We start from the raw sequence: 22450 nt of genomic DNA on the forward strand, positions 1-22450 counted from the left end.
TTTATAGGTAACAGTATGATTTTATTATGCTTTTCAACAAAAGTACATGACCAAAGTATACAGTCAATTTGAGATCAGTAAGCAAATAATTCAGTTTTTTTCTCTGGCCATGATCTGATAACATTAATGGGAATGTGGATTATCCTCCATCGTGTCTGGTTTGGCAGGGCGACCAGCAACATGCATGAACCCAGGTCTTCGTCGCGGTTTCTTATTGTCATCTTGAGGCTCCCCTCTCCTTGGCCGCCGATTCACAAACTGCTACGTAGCAAAAAGGAGACAGCTTTGTGAAATGATGCACGCAACATCTTAATGAAGAAAACTTGTTATGTGAGGCTTGCATTGGCAGTGGCACACAAGCACAAAGATCAATAACACTGCCCCAAAGAGGCAGCATTGCATATGTAGCCGGTGTGAGCTCACCTGTGTCTAATCACACATTATTGTGCACTCTTATAGCTGCAGGTAGCCAGGTGCGTTTTATTTTTATTTTAAGTGAATGCATTGCTGACCCCAAGCCCCATGCACACTGTAGAGTACAGGGCATGTTCCCAATTTAGATTTGGGCAGAATCTGTGCTGAGAGATTGAGCTGTGGTGTTGTAACGTGTAGAGGGTGTGTTTGGTCGCTATTCCAGATATGTAATTTCCCATCTGAAGAACACTTTCAAATCAAATTCTTAGCTCTTTCGGTAAAGTCACGTTGAAGGGAAACAATAAAATAATAAAATATATATGAAACAATAAAAAATTCTCACGACGTTTCGACCATAACACAAACGGTCGTTTGTAACATAACACAAACGGTCGTTTGTGTTATGGTCGAAACGTCGTGAGAATTTTTTTATTGTTTTATATATATTTTATTATTTTATTGTTTCCCTTCAACGTGACTTTACCGAAAGAGCTAAGAATATGAATTACTGCAGTCACGAAAGCTTTAAATCAAAACTTTCAAATCAAGTTTTGGTGTTTGACAAACCGCTAGTGCTCAGCTGTTGTGGAGTAACCCAAAACTTTTTCTGGAGGATAAATCACAACACGGAATACTTACTCATCGTCTCTGAACTTTGTTATTTCATATTGTCATTTATTTAGCTAACCTGTCTCCCTCATTAGGATTCACGGCCGGAGGAGAGGGACAGGGCCGATCGGCTACACATAATAGGCAACATTTTGGGCAATGGCCCCTTTTTTGTCGTAGACATTTTTAGACATCCCAGGAGATCGAGTGATTTATGATCAGGGACTATGGGGCTGTGACAGAAATGTAATTTTGGCCATATAAATGCAGTTTTAGGATTGTTTAATGATGAACCATATTCAACTGGTATATGAGCAGTTACTCATTGAAATGTATTTAGTAACAGACAAACATTTACAAATGTTACAAAGCATTTGCATAAAATGAACACCTTTTTAAGGAATTTTGTGCCAAATTTACATATTTGCCAGGACGTCTTCCTGAAAAAAAAAATGAACCTAGGAAAATTAGGAGAGGTGAAAACCCTTATCGTGAATTTCAGAATTCATGCACTGATATATGCCTGCTGGGACCTATGTATGTCGGCGCAGTGTTCAAAGCAGGATAGCCTGATGATATTGCACGTTCCAAAGACATCTGCACTGGACCCGCATAATAGCAAATCTTAGAGCAAACCACATTGTTTTAGATAAATAAAGCCTACCGGAAGATGGACTATTTGCACATGTAGATACAGAATAGTTATATATTCTGTTTAACCCATGATGCGCCACATAAATGCTTAATAAGTTCACATACAATAGTTTATTTTTGCATTGAACTGGTATGGTTTAGATAGAGTATTTTTACCTATAATATTGTATCACCACATTTGTTTAACATGCCGAATTTTGATGATGAGTTATCCAAAAGGTCAAAACCACATCCGAATTTGCTCGCTTAAACAAACGCGAATGCATAATGTTAGTCTGGAAATCCAGTGGGCAGATAGACTAAAATGTTTATTTGTGGAGGCAGAACAGAGTTCTACTTTTGCCCAGGAATGTCCCAGTTTTGATTGAGGATGAGGCAAACAGCTCGGGCACTTTGGGCACTCACCCGGCCGTAAAAGTCGTGGTGGCTGTCAGAATTCGACTCCTCGCTGCTCTCCTGGTCGCATGACAGGTCCGACACCACAGGGGCGTTTGTGTTGCTCTTGGTTAGGATCGCTTTGCACTCCCATAGCGCCTGTCAGAAGCAGTTCCGTTACGTTTGTCGGGATTTAGGAGACTGTGTACCATCTCCTGGAGTTGCAATATCATCTCAAAATACGTTTTTTTCAAAGCTATTTACGATTTTTATCTTCTGCTATATTTTCAGTACCATTTTTTTAATTGGTAAATGCCAATTTTCTCAATGACTATCAGTACTGTAATGTGTTTATTTTCTTGAATATCATCATTAGCATATTTAACATTACGAATGCTGTTTGAAAAATCACGGCAATGAACATCGTTATCATATGCCAGCATCATTGTTATATTTTTCACCTTTTTATGGGTTCACAATAATTCTTCCTGTGAAAATGTTTATTTACATCATCCTGCCAAACAGTAATGCTTATCAAGAGTTGTTTTCCTCTACATATCCCAAGTGACATCTAAATAGCTGGTCTCGGGGATTACACAGGGCATGACAACCTGATCATTTACCAATTGCATCATTCATATACACCTCTGATTAGCATGGTTGGCTATGTGTGATGTAAAATAAGTTCAACATATTTTTAACACTCATATAGGACTATCGTTTTTAATGGAACAATAACGGATAATACACAGAACAAATGTATGTTAATAGCTTTAAAAAGTCAAAGAGTCTCCACTTGTTCGCCATCATTGTCAACACATGCCTGGAATCTTCTCCAGGTGGTCTCCAGAGCCTGAAAGTGTTAAACAAATTGAAGCACCTTGTATATCTGTAGTGGCATAACGCGCAGGGTTAGCAAAGAGAGGGTGCAACTGAGATCGCGCAGAGGTAACTGGGGAGACATGGATTAGGCGCCGGAGCGGCGGCTGCAATTAGGGGTAGAAGCAGTGATTGAGCGGGTGCATTTGGGGGTGAGCAGGTGCGAGCGTTGGAACACGGGGTAGACGTCGGAGAGGCGGGAGATGGGGGCAATACGAGAGAGAGAGAACACGTGCAGGAGGCGCTGTAGAGGCGCCAGCTTCATGGGGGGTAATTGAGAACCCCAAATAAGGAGGGATATATAAGGGAGTGTGTGGAGCAACACGGGGAGATGTTTGGTTCTCAAGGGATGAAGAGCACAAGAGTCGGGGAGAAGACGCCTGGGACCTCGCCCTTACCCTGTCCTCCCCAGAAGTGTTGGCTGATCTCCTGCGGGGGCAGGGACGAGGGTGGAGGTGTGAGGGAAGCAGGACAGGTTAGCGGAGTACTGAGTGAGAGAATTAGCGGAGTACTGAGTGAGAGAGTTAGCGGAGTATTGAGTGAGAGAGTTAGCGGAGTACTGAGTGAGAGAGTTAGTGGAATATTGAGTGAGAGAGTTAGTGGAGTACAAAGTGAGAGAGTTAGTGGAGTACTGAGTGAGAGAGTTAGCGGAGTACTCAGTGAAAGAGTTAGTGGAGTACTGAGTGAGAGATTTAGTGGAGTACTGAGTGAGAGAGTTAGCGGAGTACTGAGTGAGAGAGTTAGTGGAATATTGAGTGAGCGAGTTAGCGGAGTATTGAGTGAGAGAGATAGCTGAGTATAGCGGGGAGGCAGAGTGGTTATCGCGCACGAGGTGTGTAGGGGGAAATCGGGGAGTTCGGAACAAGGGTGTGTGTGTTGGTGTAAGTAAGGAGCATCCACACTGGTTTCGAGGTAAATAAAGTGACACAGGAGAAAAGCTAAGAGTGTCCACGTGAGTGCAACACTACATATGTACAATGGCAGGAGATGCCAGTAGTCAGACTGCACATTGGGTTGTCACCTTGGAAGTACACAAACTGGGCCATATGAGAAGAAGGATTTCTCATCATGACTGAAGAGGAGAATTCCATGTAAATGCATTATCTCGATTTGGTGCGTTCTTACATAATTAACAAAAACATTGGCGTTAAATATCCTGGGAAGACGTAATAGGTTTCCTCGTACAGCTACCTCAAAAGAATGATCCTGGGGAAACCAGGACAGATTGCAAAACCTAACTGCATGCTGCGTCTAATGATGTGGTCTCACGGGAGATGCTGCCGGGTTGAATTCGCAGATGGATGGGTTCTTTCCACTGGAGCGAGGGCAGAGAGTCTCCTTCAGCTCAAAGTCCACGAAACTGGTGGACCCCATTTTGCCACTCCCCACCTGTGACAACATTTAATCGGTGTATTATTACAGCAGCACAATTGCTCAACGATCGTGTTGGGTCTGTAACATTGTCACTTAAAAACGAAAACAATCTCAACTAATCTTCCATGGAAAGGGTGTGCTATAAATCAATCGGAACACGTATTTGTTACATGGAAAATCCTGGATGAGTCCAGATGGAACATTTCCCGAAACGTTTCCCATTTTACATGTATATATTTGTAGGCCACAGTTATTGAGGTGTTTTTTTCTGGTTATGGAGTGGTGGTGTTATGATGTGAGGTGGCGATTGTGGGATTGGGTAAGATGGGTGGAGCTTAAGCCAATGGGAATATCAGTCAAAAATATGAAATAACAGAAAGGCACAGTATATATTGTTTTAATTTTATGGCAGTAGCTTTTAATTTTAGAGTGAAGGCATTTGTGTTTAAGTCAGCAATTATCATTCGGTGTTACTTTTATACTGCAGTTCGAACTGACCTTCACTTTCTTGACTTTGTAGATCCCAAACAGGTTCGGTTGTTGGAGCTCCGAATTAGCCTTCTCAATAATCAATGCCCTCAGGTTGTCATTTAGACGTGCGGAATGAGCTGTACGGAAATGGCACAGCAGTACAGCAAGCAGCCCGAGAAAAACAGCTGGCCCCATAGCTGATGAATGTTGCTGAAATATCCCTTCTAATGATCGATCTGGATGGAGCCTCTGACTTTAAATATTGAGTCTTTGTTGGCTGTAGGAGAGATTCAGTCCACTGATAGTGCTGTTTATTGTTATTCTCCACGAGTCATTGATTGAACAGTGTTATCACTGTTTCAACAAACCCACAAGGTCACAAACTGTAGATTTTTTTAATTTGTGCCTTTATAGAGTACTATCATTTGCTTTCTGGTTATACCATGTTTTTTTTAAACATGTCTTTGCACGCGCTAGGAGTTTCTTTCAGAGCTGAAGTTTGCGCGGGGAGCAAATATCGGATATCGTACTAAACAACACGTGATACAACCCGATAATACATCAGAGAATGGTGTAAAGAAGACATGAACATTAAAACACAGATTTTCTGTTGCCTGAAATGTTATCCCACATATTTTAAGTTATAAGGTCGGATTAATGAAAAAAGGTGGTGAGATGTTTTTGTATGTGCTTACGTTTGTACATGTTGCTTTCAATTATTGAGTAGCAGAATCTATACGGTGCGAAATAAGTTCTACATACAACTAAATGTTCAAAAAAGGTCAATGGTTTAAATTGAATGTTCCAAACTCGGCTAATATTTGTTTTCAGAGTGCCTATGTTTAAATATTTGCTTCATGATGTACAACATGGAGTGATAGCCTTACGCCTTTATTTTGCAACTCATATTTTTGCTGACTTTTCATCATACCTACTTCGAACATAATTACGTGAATACAAGCATCATCTTCAAAATATCTGCATGCTAATGACATGCCTATGATTTGCATTCTCCCGTATCATACACTCTTCCTATTTCTCAGTGTAATTTTGAGCATCGATCCATGCATTGCACACTTCAGCTTTTGTTTAATTTCATTTATTGGTGTAAATTTTTTTTTTCAACATATGAATGCACCTGATCTTGTGAGACATTGGAAGCTAAGTGAAGTTAAGCCTGGAAAGTTATTGGATGGGTGACCACCAGGGTTTAGTCAAGGGCAGTGCATCAAAATCGATTGTTCTGCACACTCCTAGCCTTCACACACCATTGTGGTAGAGTCAAATATCCCTCATGGCCCATGAGGAATGGATCAAAAAATACAATGGGCAGTACATGCATCACTGTTATACGTGTAGTGGGTGTTGATAGCGTTATACGCGGTCACCGCTACTTACCCGGTGTAGCGCCAGCCATGGGTCAACAGGTGGCGACAGCGAGTACGGAATGGATTAAGTAACGCCGTTAGGCCAGGGAACCCAGAGGGCGGTTGGGAAATGGAGGGACACCCTAGGCCCCAGTGGGAGCTGGGGGATTACGCAATAGTCCAGGTCCCTCCAGAAGGTTACAGAGACTAGGCGTGGCCAGGGGCGGAGTGACCCTGGAAGCTGTTTAAAAGGCGGACCCCTGAATGGGTTTGCCAGTCGTCGTCAAGCTGAAGACCCGAACAGCCAGCCTAGAATAGGACCTTGGGAACCCCCAGACCCGCCATCCTTCTCAGGGCCCGGACTGAGTGGGCCAGTGGTCGGACCCTGGGAACCTCCGGACCCGACGTCCTTCTAAGGGACGGGACTGAGCGGGCCAGTGGCCGGGGCCAGAGGACCTTGGCTGGGTCGGGTCAGCTAGCCTCCCCTAGGTCCCCCTAGCCGGAGGGCTGATATATAGAGGAAGTGGTTCCAGTGAGTAGGAAACGCTAGCCCGGAGGCTATACCTCCCCAGGGTATTGGGTGGAGGGGCCAATACCCCTTTGTGCTAGGGACCTCGTGTTATAGTTATTACTGTTAAATAAACGTGTTGCCTCCAGAAGAAGACTGGGTCTCCATTCATTAACACTACATATATAAAGGATGGCGAGGTTCAACGGAAGACATTGATCCATTGAGAAAAAAAATTTGGTTTGATATTTTAAAAAAGAGTATGTGTGATAGAGCAGGTTGCCGATACAGTTACTTGAATATTAAACCAAATGGTGGTAAAGAGTATGTAAGAGTGTACAGCCTAACCACAATGGGCCATGTTGAGCCTGTCCGGCACGACTCCCAAGGTGGCAGGTTTTATTTCACTGTAAAAACCCAAGCTGTGTCACTGTATTTGTGTTATGTCAGCGTAACATGTTAATAACAATGATACTTTCATTTTATTTATAGCGTCATTTATGCCAACAGCATCCCACAACGCTGGACATCAATTATATACAAGTGTAGTGAGTCACTTCTGAGACACCAATAGTAGCAGGCAACACACGTTTATTCTACACCTTTGAACACTGTTCACACACAGGATAACTATAAATGTGTCAGAACAGCTAGCAGGCTGTCAGACCCACGACAGCAGAGATGAAGACAAAGATGAATCACCTTGGGTTCCATTCCACCGACAGCCCTTATCCAGCCTCGAGACTTCCCTTTTATGCCCCCCTGCGTGGCCTGGCTCCTCCCTCGGCCACGCCCCCTTCTGGAACCTACCAGAAGGTTTTGGGCTATACCTCACATGTCTCCTCGGTCACCTTTGCCCCACATCCTTTACCTCGGCCTATCACGTGCTCCATCAGCCGGCCGGGGTGCCACGTCCTCATATGTCCCCTTCTGCCAGCAGCCAGCGCCACGCAACCTAGTGACCCACTCTTTGGCATTGCATGCTCTGCTGGCAGAACGGCTGCCACACCCCGCTCTGCCGGCAGGTCGGCCGTTACACCCATATTCCCTCTCTCTGTCAGTAACCAGCGCTACGCACTGTAGTGACCCATTCTATGTCACTACACAAGGACCAAATCCCATATATGCGGGTGGCTATACACGGTGAGAAAGAAGCTCAGCACAGACAGTAAGCAGTTGAAAACTCTCCTACAAAGCAAAATAAAGAATGAATAAACAAATTAAGAAATGGCACAAAATCAAATAATACAAACAACAAATAATTATTAACATAAATAAATGCGTCCATTAGGTCTTCATATCCAAAACCACGATCTCCAACTTCCCAACCAAGCCAGGAAACCTTTAAGTCTACTGACTCACGCAAAGTTATTAACCATGTACCTGGCCCTGCTTAGCCCCGAGCCAGGAGGCAGATTAGGATTAGTTTTGAGGTCTTTGCATTATTGTTTTGTTCTGGCTTGGCTCGGGAATAACCAGTGGAAAACCATCTGCATACCACGAGGTCAACGTGCTGGCATAGTCTCAGATGTGCCAGTGGGAAATTCGTATTAGTTGTAACTGTAACAGCACAGGGATCTGGCAAGAGGAAGCAAGTGATGACAGTGTAGAGGCCTTGACTGCGTTGAACTAAACTCCAACCCCCAAAATGTACCATGTCCAGCATTTGGTCATAAAATAAACAGTTTAGGATGCTGCCCGATGGTGTCTTTGTCAGGAAAGTACAGGAAAACCTTGCACGTATTTGATGAAGCCGAGTTTCGGCTGTACGCAGTTGAACGCTGCTTGAGATGCTCATCTCCGCATCGAAAACTAGCACCGTGAGGGCGCTGCATCCTTTGGAAGGTGGGAATTAATTGACTGAAAACGATTTATTTACCACGTACAGTACTGTGTTTTTGTGTATGTGAGGGTTAAATTTTGATTTAAAGCTTTCGTGACTGCAGTAATTCATATTCTTAGTTCTTTCGGTAAAGTCACGTTGAAGGGAAACAATAAAATATATATAAAACAATAAAAAATTTCTCAGGACGTTTCGACAATAACACAAACGGTCGTCATCAGGTGTGTCGGTTTGCATAAATTAATTTATTTTTAAACGGTGTATTTATTTATTTATAAAAAAACGTTAGCGCCACGTGCAGCGATTTGGCAGTTTATTTAGAAGGACTAGTCCATCTATGTTCTGAAAAGAGGAGGGGGGAGACGAAAAATTTAATGTATGCTGTCTGAAAGCCACTGTAAGCGTGAACAATCAACTAAGACCTGAAATGGTTTATCAAATCTTTCCAATGATTGCTAAGCCAGAATCCATCTCGGTTGAAATTGTCTCTGTGCTTGTATATGTGGATAGCCTCATGAACGAATCTCTCATGGTAGCCAGGTGGCTTACAAAGAACCTCTGTCTTGGAAAAGTCAATGTCATGTGAGCCTACTGAATTATAACAATGATCTGCCACGGCCGAGGTGTTAGTCCTGCCGTGTTTAAGGTCTGCTTTGTGTTCACGAATGCGGTCCAAGACATGGCGTTTGGTTTCTCCAATGTAACTACTACCACAGAGGCAACTTAGTTTGTAGACACCAGGGTATTGTATGTCCGGAATCACATCTTTTACAGACGGAACCAAATCACGGATTTTATGTAATGTGTTGAAACGGACCTGGATCTTGTGTTTATTCAAGCTTTTGGAGATCTTTTTTGCGATCCCCGCAATGTAGGGTAAAGTGATGGTTTTGAAAAGCTCCTCAAGAGGGTCCTTCTTCATGGTTTGAGTGATAGCTTTCCGGATTGTATAGTCGGAGTAACCATTAGCCTTAAGAGCTTGGTGTACGTGCTTGAGTTCACTGCCTATGTGTTCCTGGTCGGATATGCATTGGGCTCTATGATACAGAGTCTTGATGAGAGAATTCTTCTGTGATGGATGGTGGTGGGAATCCGGTTTCAGATAAGCATCCGTATGGGTAGCTTTCCTGTAGACAGAGTGGCTCATTGAACATCAGGTATCTTCTTCTTTGGTTCTTTCGGTAAAGTCACGTAGAATGAGAATAAAATAATAAATTGATAAAATAAAATAACACAATAATATTCTCACGACGTTTCGGCCACAACACAAGCGGCCTTCATCAGGTGAAGGGGGCGAGACTGTCTGGTAGGACAGCGCTGGAGTGAGAGAGCCACGTTCAAATCACGGCTTTTAAGCTGTGTGAGAGGAACAAAGAGCCTTAGAGTCGCGGCATATTTTATTCTCATTCTACGTGACTTTACCGAAAGAACCAAAGAAGATGAATCATTGCAGTCACGAAAGCTTTAAATCGAAATTTAACCGCCTCTACGGGGAGGGATTCCACACATCCTTAAGATCATTCAACAGACTTCGGGATAAGAAGGCTCAACTAATCGAGGCTCTCACCTTTCTGAAGAGATGCCGCGACTCTAAGGCTCTTTGTTCCTCTCACACAGCTTAAAAGCCGTGATCTGAACGTGGCTCTCTCACTCCAGCGCTGTCCTACCAGACAGTCTCGCCCCCTTCACCTGATGAAGGCCGCTTGTGTTGTGGCCGAAACGTCGTGAGAATATTATTGTGTTATTTTATTTTATCAATTTATTATTTTATTCTCATTCTACGTGACTTTACCGAAAGAACCAAAGAAGATGAATCATTGCAGTCACGAAAGCTTTAAATCGAAATTTTCATCAGGTATCTTTTTAATTATGACATCCAAAAAAGGTAGCTTGCCATCTTTTTCGACTTCCATGGTAAATCTGATGGCTGGGTGTATGGAATTGATGTGGTCGAAGAATTGGTCTAGAGCAGGCCGGCCATGTGGCCAGATGACAAAAGTGTTATCCACGTACCTCTTCCATAAGGTTGGGCGCAGAGTGGCAGTCTGGATGGCGTCAGTCTCAAATTTCTCCATGAAAATGTTAACTATAACCGGAGACAGGGGGGAGCCCATGGGGTGCCCTCAGTTTGTTTGTAGAAAGTTCCATTCAAAGTGAAGTATGTATTGGTTAAACAGTGTCTCACCAGGGGGGGTACCTCAGTGTTTAGTCCTTGATGAACCAAGTCTTCAATGATTGCGATAGTGTCAGGTACAGGAACCTTGGTGAATAAGGAAACTACATCAAAACTGACAAGCAGGTCGTCTGGGGACAGGGAAATACCCTTGATTGTCGATACCAGGTGAGTATAATTTTGTACCGCAGAGGTGGTTTTTCCAGTGAAAGGACGCAGGATTTCAGACAAAAAACGAGCCAGTTTGTAGGTGGGGGAGTTGATAGTAGAGACAATGGGACGAAGGGGTGTATCTACTTTATGTATTTTTGATAAGCCGTATAATCTTGGTGGCCTGGCAGCTGAAGGTTTCAACGAAAACTGTTTAGATTGATCAATTAATGCGGTTGAATCAGAAATTATTTTGTTGGTTTTGTGTGACGAGGCTGTTGGTGGGATCTCTTTTTATTTTTGTATAACTACCATCGTCGAGTAATTCTTTAATTTTGTTGTTGTATTCTATTTTATCCATGATGACAGTAGCATTGCACTTGTCAGCTAAGAGGACTACAATATCATTCCTCTTTTTTAATTTATATAATTCAAAACGCTCATCTTTGCTGAGGTTGCTAGTTGGCATCTTAGCGTTTTTGAGGGTTGCAGCTATTTCAGATCTTGCTACGTCTGCAGCGATGTGACCCAGGCCCCTGAGAGCAACGTCTACTTGGGCAATTATATCATTAACTGGTATGTGTTTAGGTGTGACTGCAAAGTTTAGACCTTTAGCTAAAACGGATTTCAGACCATCGGAAATAGAACTGTTACTGCGATTAATTACGACTTTGTTAACGTCTAACTTTTTGGTGTGTGGGTCCGTCTTTTGTTGAAGAGGAGGTTAAATTTGGAATTCAGGTTGTCCTTACATTAGGTCGACATAGTAGCAGCTGATGAGGCAGTCATATTGCAACAATGTCCACATCGGATTGGGAACATGTAGACAATATGACTGCCTCATCAGCTGCTACTATTAATTAATCGCAGTAACAGTTCCATTTCCGATGGTCTGAAATCCGTTTTAGCTAAAGGTCTAAACTTTGCTGTCACACCGAGACACATACCGGTTAATGATATCATTGCCCATGTCGACGTTGCACTCAAGGGCTTGAGACACATCTCTGCAGACGTAGCAAGATCTGAAATCGCTGCAACCCTCAAAAACGCTAAGTTGCCACCCAGCAACATCAGCAAAGATGAACGCTTTTTAATTATCTCAATTAAAAAAGAGAGATGATATTGTCGTCCTCTCAGCCGACAAGGGCAATGCCACTGTCATCATGGACAAAACAGAATATAACAACAAAATTCAAGAACTACTCAACGATGGCAGCTATACAAAAATAAAAAGAGATCCCACCAACAGAAAGGTTACCAAAACGAACAAAATCATCTCTGATTCAACAACATTAATTGATCAGACCAAACAGTTCTCGTTGAAACCCTCTGCTGCCAGACCACCAAGATTATATGGCCTTCCAAAGATACATTAAGAAGATACACCCCTTCGTCCCATCGTCTCTACTATCAACTCCCCCACCTATAAACTGGCACGATTTCTTGCTGATATACTGCGACCTTTCACTGGAAAAACCACCTCTGCGGTACTAAATTCTACTCACCTGGCATCGACAATCAAAGGTATTTCCCTGTCCCCAGACGACCTACTTGTTTGTTTTGATGTGGTGTCCTTGTTCACCAAAGTCCCGGTACCTGACACCACCGATATCATTGAAGACCTGGTTCATCAAGGACTGCATACTGATGTACCCCCCCTGGTGAGACATTGCTTAGCCAACACATACTTCACCTGGAATGGAACTTTGTACAAACACACTGAGGGCACCCCAATGGGCTCCCCCCTATCTCTGGTTGTAGCCAACGTATTCAGGAAAAATTTGAAACGGACGCCATCCAGACTGCCACTCTACGCCCACCTTATGGAAGAGGTACATGGATGACACCTTTGTCATCTGGCCACATGGCCAGCCTGCTCTAGACCAATTCTGCGACCACATCAATTCCATACACCCAGCCATCAGATTTACCATGGAGGTCGAAAAAGATGGAAAACTACCCTTTTTGGATGTCTTAATTAAAAGGAGACATGATGGTTCAATGAGCCACTCTGTCTACAGGAAAGCTACCCATACAGATGCTTACTTGAAACCGGATTCCCACCACCATCCATCCCAGAAGAACTCCCTCATCAAGATTCTATACCATAGTGCCCAATGCATTTCCAACCAGGAACACATTACCAGTGAACTGAAGCACGTGCACCAGGCTCTCAGGGCTAATGGTTACTCCGACTACACAATCCGCAAAGCCATCACTCCAGTCATGAAGAAGGATCCTCTTGTGGAGCCACTCAAAACCATCACCTTACCCTACATTGCAGGGGTCACTAAAAAGATCTCCAAAATCCTGAATAAACACAAGATCCAGGTCCGATTCAACACAGTACATAAAATCCGTGATCTGGTTACATCTGTAAAAGATGCTGTTCCAGACATACAGTACCCGGGCATTTACAAACTAAAGTGCCTCTGTGGTAGTAGCTACATTGGAGAAACCAAACGACATATCTCGGACCGCATCCGCGAACATAAAGCAGAATTGAAACATGGTAGAACGAACTCCTCTGCCGTGGCAGATCACTGTTATAATTCAGTGGGCTCACATGACATTGACTTCTCCAAGACAGAGGTTCTTTGCAAACCAACCGGCTACCATGAGAGATTGGTCCATGAGGCCATTCACATATACAAGTACAGAGACATATTCTTAGTTTTTTTGGTAAAGTCACGTTGAAGAGAAACAACAAAATAATAAAATATATATAAAACAATAAAAAATTCTCACGACGTTTCGACCATAACTCAAACGGTCGTCTTCAGGTGTGTTGGTTCGCATAAATTTATTTTTAAAACGGCGCATTTCTTTATTTATTTAAAAAAAACGTTAGCGCCACGCGCAACGATTTCACAGTTTACCCAGGACTAGTCCATCTATATTCTGAAAAGAGGAGGGGGGAGACGAAATTTTTTATAATGTATCCTGTCTGAAAGCCACTGTAAGCTTGAACAATCAATTAAGACCTGAAATGGTTTATCAAATCTTTCCAATGATTGCTAAGATAGAATCCATCTTCTCGGTTGAAATTGTCTCTGTGCTTGTATATGTGGATAGCCTTATGAACGAATCTCTCATGGAAGACAGATGGCTTACAAAGAACCTCTGTCTTGGAAAAGTCAATGGCATGTGAGCCTACTGAATTAGAACAATGATCTGCCACGGCCGAGGTGTTGGTCCTACCATGTTTAAGGTCTGCTTTGTGTTCACGAATGCGGTCCGAGACATGGCGTTTGGTTTCTCCAATGTAACTACTACCACAGAGGCAACTTAGTTTGTAGACACCAGGGTATTGTATGGCCGGAATCACATCTTTTACAGATGGAACCAGATCACGGATTTTATGTAATGTGTTGAAACGGACCTGGATATTGTGTTTATTCAAGATTTTGGAGATCTTTTTTGTGATCCCAGCAATGTAGGGTAAAGTGATGGTTTTGAAAGGCTCCTCAAGAGAGTTTTTCTTCATGGTTTGAGTGATAGCTTTGCGGATTGTATAGTCGGAGTAACCATTAGCCCTAAGAGCTTGGTGTACGTGCTTGAGTTCACTGCTTATGTGTTCCTGGTCGGATATGCATTGGGCTCTATGATACAGAGTCTTGATGAGATAATTCTTCTGTGATGGATGGTGGTGGGAATCCGGTTTCAGATAAGCATCCGTATGGGTAGCTTTCCTGTAGACAGAGTGGCTCATTGAACCATCAGGTCTCTTTTTAATTAGAACATCCAAAAAAGGTATCTTGCCATCTATTTCGACTTCCATGGTAAATCTGATGGCTGGGTGTATGGAATTGATGTGGTCGAAGAATTGGTCTAGAGCAGGCCGGCCATGTGGCCAGATGACAAAAGTGTCATCCACGTACCTCTCCCATAAGGTTGGGCGCAGAGTGGCAGTCTGGATGGCGTCAGTCTCAAATTTCTCCATGAAAATGTTAGCTATAACTGGAGAAAGGGGGGAGCCCATTGGGGTGCCCTCAGTTTGTTTGTAGAAAGTTCCATTCCAAGTGAAGTATGTATTGGTTAAACAGTGTCTCACCAGGGGGGGTACCTCAGTGTTTAGTCCTTGATGAACTAAGTCTTCAATGATTGCAATGGTGTCAGGTACAGGAACCTTGGTGAATAAGGAAACTACATCAAAACTGACAAGCAGGTCGTCTGGGGACAGGGAAATACCCTTGATTGTCGATACCAGGTGAGTATAATTTTGTACCGCAGAGGTGGTCTTTCCAGTGAAAGGACGCAGGATTTCAGACAAAAAACGAGCTAGTTTGTAGGTGGGGGAGCCGATAGTAGAGACTATGGGACGAAGGGGTGTATCTACTTTATGTATTTTTGGTAAGCCGTATAATCTTGGTGGCCTGGCAGCAGAAGGTTTCAACGAAAACTGTTTAGATTGATCAATTAATGCGGTTGAATCAGAAATTATTTTGTTGGTTTGTGTGACGAGGCTGTTGGTGGGATCTCTTTTTATTTTTGTATAACTACCATCGTCGAGTAATTCTTTAATTTTGTTGTTGTATTCTATTTTATCCATGATGACAGTAGCATTGCCTTTGTCAGCTGAGAGGATTACAATATCATTCCTCTTTTTTAATTTATATAATTCAAAACGCTCATCTTTGCTGAGGTTGCTAGCTGGCATCTTAGCGTTTTTGAGGGTTGCAGCGATTTCAGATCTTGCTACGTCTGCAGTGATGTGACCCAGGCCCCTGAGAGCAACGTCTACTTGGGCAATTATATCATTAACTGGTATGTGTTTAGGTGTGACTGCAAAGTTTAGACCTTTAGCTAAAACGGATTTCAGACCATCGGAAATAGAACTGTTACTGCGATTAATTACGACTTTATTAACGTCTAACTTTTTGGTGTGTGGGTCCAGTCTTTTGTTGAAGAGGAGGTTAAATTTGGAAATCAGGTTTTCCTTACATTTGGTCGACATAGTAGCAGCTGAAGAGGCAGTCATATTGTCTACATGTTCCCAATCCGATGTGTTCTAATTCAGTAGGCTCACATGCCATTGACTTTTCCAAGACAGAGGTTCTTTGTAAGCCATCTGGCTTCCATGAGAGATTCGTTCATGAGGCTATCCACATATACAAGCACAGAGACAATTTCAACCGAGAAGATGGATTCTATCTTAGCAATCATTGGAAAGATTTGATAAACCATTTCAGGTCTTAATTGATTGTTCACGCTTACAGTGGCTTTCAGACAGCATACATTATAAAAATTTCGTCTCCCCCCTCCTCTTTTCAGAATATAGATGGACTAGTCCTGGGTAAACTGTGAAATCGTTGCGCGTGGCGCTAACGTTTTTTTTTTATAAATAAATAAATGCGCCGTTTAAAAATAAATGTATGCGAACCAACACACCTGAAGACGACCGTTTGAGTTATGGTCGAAACGTCGTGAATTTTTTTTATTGTTTTATATATATTATTATTTTGTTGTTTCTCTTCAACGTGACATTACCGAAAAACTAAGAATATGAATTACTGCAGTCACAAAAACTTTAAATCAAAATAAAAAAGTACAGAGACAATTTCAACCGAGAAGATGGATTCTGGCTTAGTAACCCATGGAAAGATGTTTTAAACCATTTCCGTTCTTAATTAATCGTATTTTACGATGACCTTCAGACCGCAGCTCTTTCGCCAGCATTGACTCTTAATACTCTCACACCACGGTTGATGGTATCGTTTACAACATGGAGTATAACAGCGCCTCGCAGCTGTCTCTCTCCACCTCCTCCGTTCCGACCATGGATGAACTGATCCGTCTGAACGGGGCTCGTAGCTATCCGTGGTGCTAAAGTTGAGGGTAAGAATCCACCCATTTTTTCGCCATATAGCATTGTGATATATAACAACTTATTGTTGGTAGCTTAGCTGATTGGAGAATATATAGAGTTTATTGATAACATTGAGGTAATTTATATTGTAGTTTTTTATTGGTTTACTATATAGTATTCATCATATACTGTAGTGTATACCCAGTTACTGTGAATGGCTCAGATGTGTAGGCTTTGACTGTAACATAGCCATTTTTGTGACCAGTCACAAGCTAATCACTCAGATATTTCAATGCTAAATTCTCCTAGTTATTTCAATGCTAAATTATCCTGTTTGATTTGTACTAGGTGCCTCTGTGAATGTGTATGCTTTGACTTTAACATAGCCATTTCTGTGACCAGTCACAAGCTAATCACTCAGCTATTTCATTGCTAAATTCTATGCTAATTCCTTTGTCAAGGGGTGCCTCTGTGGATGTGGATGCTTTGACTTTAACATAGCCATTTCTGTGACCAGTCACAAGTTAATCACTCAGCTATTTCAATGCAAAATTTTATGCTAATTCCTTTGTCAAGGTGCTTTGTTTCTTCTCACACAGCTTAAAGGTCGCGATCTGAGCGTGGCTTTGTTCGCTCCAGCGCTGTCCTCCAGACAGTCTCTTCCCTTCACGTGATGAAGGCCGCTTGTGTTGTGGCCGAAACGTCGTGAGAATTTTATTGTGTTATTTTATTTTATCAATTTATTATTTTATTTTCATTCTACGTGACTTTACCGAAAGAAGACCCATCATGTAAGTCCGCTGGAGAAAGATTGTATTCGGCGAGCCGTTGATGAGATGTTAGAACAGGAGATCATTTCTCCTTCATCCAGCCCGTGGGGAGCTCCTATTGTACTCGTTACAAAGCGCGATGGGGCCATGCGATTTTGTGTTGACTACCGAAAACTAAATAAGGTTTCTTTGGCGGAAGCGTATCCGCTCCCACGTATTGATGATTCACTAGACGCCCTGTCCGGCACGAAAACATTTTCGACCCTCGATCTGTTGTCGGGCTTTTGGCAATTGCCCCTGGATGAGGAGTCTAAACCCAGAACCGCTTTTTGGACACCACAAGGGTTGTTCCAATTCAATGTACTTCCGATGGGGCTCCACTCCGCGCCGGCCACCTTCCAACAATTAATGGAACTCGTGTTGTCAGGACTGCAGTGGGAGTCGTGTTTAATATATCTGGACGACATCATTGTTTTCAGTAAGTATTTTGACGAACATTTGCAACGGTTGCGTGCCATTTTTGGCCGAGTGCGGCGCGCTGGATTGAAATTTAAACCCCAAAAGTGCCATTTGTTAAGGACGTCGGTTAAATATTTGGGGCACGTTGTTTGTGCGTCTGGGGTGGCCACTGATCCAGAGAAGACGAGTTGCGTGCGAACGTGGCCGGTACCGAAAACGGTAGCGGAGGTGCGTAGCTTCGTGGGCTTCGCGTCGTATTACCGACAATTTGTTAAGGATTTTGCCACGATTGCGAGGCCGTTGCACACGCTCACCGCTAAGGGTATGCAATTTCAGTGGGGAGATGTAGAACAATGATCGTTTGAGGCACTGCGGGCCGCGTTGGCAGACGCACTGCCGCTTGGATACCCTGATTTTACGAAAACCTTTATTCTTGACACAGATGCCTGTGATACGGGCAAAGGCGCGGTTTTGTCACATATGGTGGATGGTGTTGAAAAAGTTGTGGCGTATGGCAGCCGGGTGTTGTCCCCAGCCGAACAGAAGTATTGTGTAATGCGCAGGGAGTTGCTGGCCATTGTGCACTTTGTTCGACTGTACCGACCGTAATAGTATGGCAGAGATTTTTTGATCCGCATTGATCACGCGGCACTACAGTACTCGTTGCGAGTTGACCAGCCATCGGGATAGATGGCCCGTTGGCTCGAGACCCTCCAGGAGTACTCTTTCATGATCCAGCATAGGAAGGGGACGCGTCATGTCAACGCTGATGCCTTGTCAAGATTGCCACAACCGACTGGCTCGTGTCGGTGTGCGGAGGGCTCACTGCGTTGCGGTCCGCCACTGCAGGACGTTCCGGCAATGGTCGCTGCAGTGGATTCAGTTCGGCCAGAAGCGATTCCTGCTGTGGGATCGGAGTTGTTGGGGTTGACGTTGAGTCAGTGGAAACACTTACAGGTGGATGACTCCTCCCTGACCAGGATGAGGCTTCGTGCCTCTCGCTCAAGGGGATCGGAAGATCGCCCCTTTCTAAAACTCGCCGATGGTCTCCTCGTTCGCTGAGATGTTGAAGCACAAAAGTTCTGTATTGTTGTTCTGATTGTGTTGCGCGAGAAACTCATTAGTGATGCCCATGACAAATTGATGCATTTGTGGGAGAAAAAGACCGCGCTGACCTTGGGGAAAGATACCGGCCGGGGATGTATAACGATGTTCAGTGAGTTGCAAAAGCATGCCATGAATGTGCGCGGCGGAAGGTGCCGGCACGACCCTATCGTGTACCGTTGCAATCGATACGGGTTTCACGTGTCAACGAAATTGTCGCCCTAGATATATTGGGTCCGTTTCCCGTCACCCCCCGGGGGCATAAGTATCTGCTCGTTGGGGTGAAGTACCTTGCTCGCTGGCCTATGGCATGGCCACTGGTGGACCAATCTGCGGCGTCGATCGCAGAGGCTTTCTTGCAGGGTTATGTTTTCGATAAGGGCGCCCCGGAGCACTTGCTCACTGATCAGGGCAGAAATTTTTCGTCACGATTGCTTAAGGAGGTGTGTGATTCATTAGGGACCAAAAATATTTGAACGTCCCCGTACCACCCGCAAACCGACGGGATGGCCGAGCGCCTGCATAGGACGCTGACGTCTATGCTTTGCCACCAGGTTAATGCTTCACAGAATGATTGGAACCTGCATGTTGAGGCGACGCTGGCCGCTTATAGACTGGCCCCGCATGCCTCGACGGGGTACTTGCCGTTTTATTTGATGTATGGGCGCGAACCAGAAGTGCCAGCCTTGGTCAAATTGGGTGTACAAAAACAGGGGAAGTCATCGACGGTGCCTGCTCCTATGCAGGTGGCATTGGACCGTCTGAGAGAGGCTCGGGAGGCCTCGTTGGGTAACACGGCGCGACGACAAGTCGCCAACGAACGGTTCCATGGTACGCAGCGGCCTCGAGAACCGTGGTGTGTTGGGGACAAAGCGTGGTTACATTGCCCCATGGTACCGGTGGGAACGTCTCCAAAGGTCCATCAGCCCTGGCAGGGGCCTGTTGAGGTCGTTGAGGTTCTCTGGGACCAAAGCGTACGGATTCGATTCGGTCGTCGAATATGGTATGTTCACCCGTCGCGCCTTAAGAAGTTTGTATTGCCGTTTGACGCGTCATCTCCCATCCCAGAGCAGCCTGTATTGGATGTGTCCGACGAGCCTGTGAGGAGGTCGCATGTGTACGCGCCTCAGAAATCTGCCTCCCGTGTGCCTGCAGGACCATCCCTATTGACTCGACAAGGGGGTTCTGGCAGGTTTGCTGGCCGGACGCCGGTTGACCGGCCGCAACCTCGAGATACTGTCCGGCCCGCGCAGGGACAAGGGACGGTCCCGCCGGCAGATGGTCGCTGGGACAGGGACGGGTGTGCGTCAAGGACCAGACGCAGCCCTCACTTAACGGAGGAGTGTGGCCCGCCCTTGCCCCACGGTGTCCCGTATAGGGGAAATGAGCTGGCAGCTGGAACTCGCTCCCGAGGACGGATCTTCCTTTGACTCTGCGTGTTGCGGTTCTTGTATAAAGTTGTTATGATGTGTTCATTGTTATGTCCAAGGTATTTGACTACCCAGAGGTCTAAGTGTCGTCGTAGCCGGGACGGCTAGATTTTTTTTTATCACGGGGGGGGGGGTGATGTAGTGGAGTAGGAAGGTGGTAGTACAAACAGCATGATTACATGATCACACAGACACTATGGGTTTATCTTGGGTCAGCCTGTAGTGAAGGCGAATACAGTGCAGGTTATGTTAGGGCAATTAAGCCGGGAGAGCCGTGGATGGCTATGATTGGCTGGAGCTGCTGCCAAGGCTAGGGTGGCGCCTAAATGTCTGGAGGAGAAACAGGTGTACGGTCACGCGGAGTGTCGTTGGGACGCAGACTAATTAATTGGGGCGTAATGAGAGCGGGGATAATTTGGGGGGTTGGCAATTGGAGGGAGAGAGTTGGAGTTTGGAGAGCTTGGAGACGGAGGTGGTTGAAGTTGGGGAGCTTGGCGTGAACAGCGGGGAATTGAAGTTGGAGTCAACAGCGAGGAATTGAAGAGTGGAGAGCTTGGAGAGAGCGTAGTGATAGCGGAGCTGAAGAAGAGAATAGCCCGCAGTGGAGAGAGCGTAGCGATAGCGGAGCTGAAGAAGAGAATAGCCCGCAGTGGAGAGAGTGTAGCGATAGCAGAACAGCCAGCAGTGGAGTGAGCATAGTGACGGTGATAGCGGTGAACAGAGATGAAGCAGTAAGCAGTGGAGTGAGCATAGTGACGGTGATAGCCGTGAACAGAGATGAAGCAGTTAGCAGTGGAGTGAGCATAGTGACGGTGATAGCGGTGAACAGAGATGAAGCAGTTAGCAGTGGAGTGAGCATAGTGACGGTGATAGCGGTGAACAAAGACGAAGTAGTTAACAGTGGAGAGAACACAGCGACAGTGATAGCGGAGAGCGGAGACGAATAAGTTAGCAGTGGAGAGAACATAGCGGCAGTGATAGCGGAGAGCGGAGACGAAGAAGTTAGCGGCGGAGTAAGTGAAGTAATCGTGGGGAGTGGAGATACAAAGGTGGCGAGCGAGTCGAGTGAAGCACAGCGAGCGAGCCGTGGCGACCAGGATACTGTGGAATGTGGAGGACATGCTGAGAGTTGTAAATAAAGCGGTGTTCGGAGAAAGACAGAAGTTGTACGAGTGAAATCGAACACTTCACATATACATACTCAGATACTAAGCTATTGTAAAAGCCCGCTGGCGCATTTGTCCATTTCTCTACCAATAAAATTATAAGAGGCTTGCAGAAGTAAAAAAAAGTAATAAAGTAGGGGGTAAATAGTTGATCTGAATATTTTCAAAAATTGTCGACCCCCCCCCCCTAAACATTTTTTGACCCCCGCGTGTTTGATGCCTGCTATCACTACAGCAGAGCATACCGACTGTGGTGGTACCGCTACAGCTATCACTGCAGCAGTGCATACCGACTTTGGTGGATACCTTCTTTCACTGCAGCAGTGCATACCCACTGTGGTGGTTCCTGCTATCACTACAGCAGTGCATACTGACTGTGGTAGTAGCTGCTATTACTACAGCAGTGCATACTGTCGTGGTACCTGCTATGATTACAGCAGTGCATACTGATTGTGGTGGTACCTGCTATGATAACAGCAGTGCATACTGTGGTGGTACCTGCTTTCACTACAGCAGTGCATACTGACTGTGGTGGTACCTGCTATGATTGCAGCAGTACATGCTGACTCTATACATGTATATATAGACTCTATAGCACAAACTACTAACCTGACAGAGTGCCGTGGTGAGGTCTAGTCCCGTGCAGAGCCCCGGGCCTCGCCTAGATTGCTCAGTCGGCCGAGGTGGCACCTTGGCAGGCTGGGAGCTGGGCTGCTACCCCCGCCCCCACCATCCCCCTACCCGCGCTACAATAATACTATATAAATGCTTTATTAGTACCTACTGACCCTAAGTGCACACAGGACATGGCACTTTGTGAGTATCCCTCAGCTTTGTATTTTTTTGGCATTTTGAACTCGAAGGAGAAATCCCCGCCACCCTCCACCGATGACAT

The 22450-nt window shown here is 44.7% G+C and overlaps 1 protein-coding gene across 2 annotated transcripts; it reads right to left on the reverse strand.

Moving 5' to 3' along the window:
- On the reverse strand, positions 1 to 5015 carry LOC116954452 (uncharacterized). 2 transcript variants are annotated; one of them, XR_012929641.1, is made up of 4 exons: positions 4804 to 5009; positions 4201 to 4320; positions 2083 to 2211; positions 1 to 258 (listed from the first exon to the last, which is right to left on the reverse strand). XR_012929641.1 is itself a non-coding variant. In XM_032974977.2 (4 exons), the coding sequence occupies exons 1-4, from the start codon at positions 4969 to 4971 to the stop codon at positions 124 to 126; spliced, it is 555 nt and encodes a 184-aa protein (XP_032830868.2). In that variant the 5' UTR covers positions 4972 to 5015; the 3' UTR covers positions 1 to 123. The 2 variants fall into 2 exon arrangements, 1 of the variants encoding a protein (XP_032830868.2); XM_032974977.2 differs by having other exon boundaries at positions 1 to 261; positions 4804 to 5015.
- Positions 5016 to 22450: the final 17435 nt, after the last annotated feature.

This window comes from Petromyzon marinus, chromosome 55, assembly GCF_048934315.1.
Source record: "Petromyzon marinus isolate PM22_M1 ecotype Great Lakes invasive population chromosome 55, UKy_Petmar_22M1.pri1.0, whole genome shotgun sequence".
NCBI lineage: Eukaryota > Metazoa > Chordata > Hyperoartia > Petromyzontiformes > Petromyzontidae > Petromyzon > Petromyzon marinus.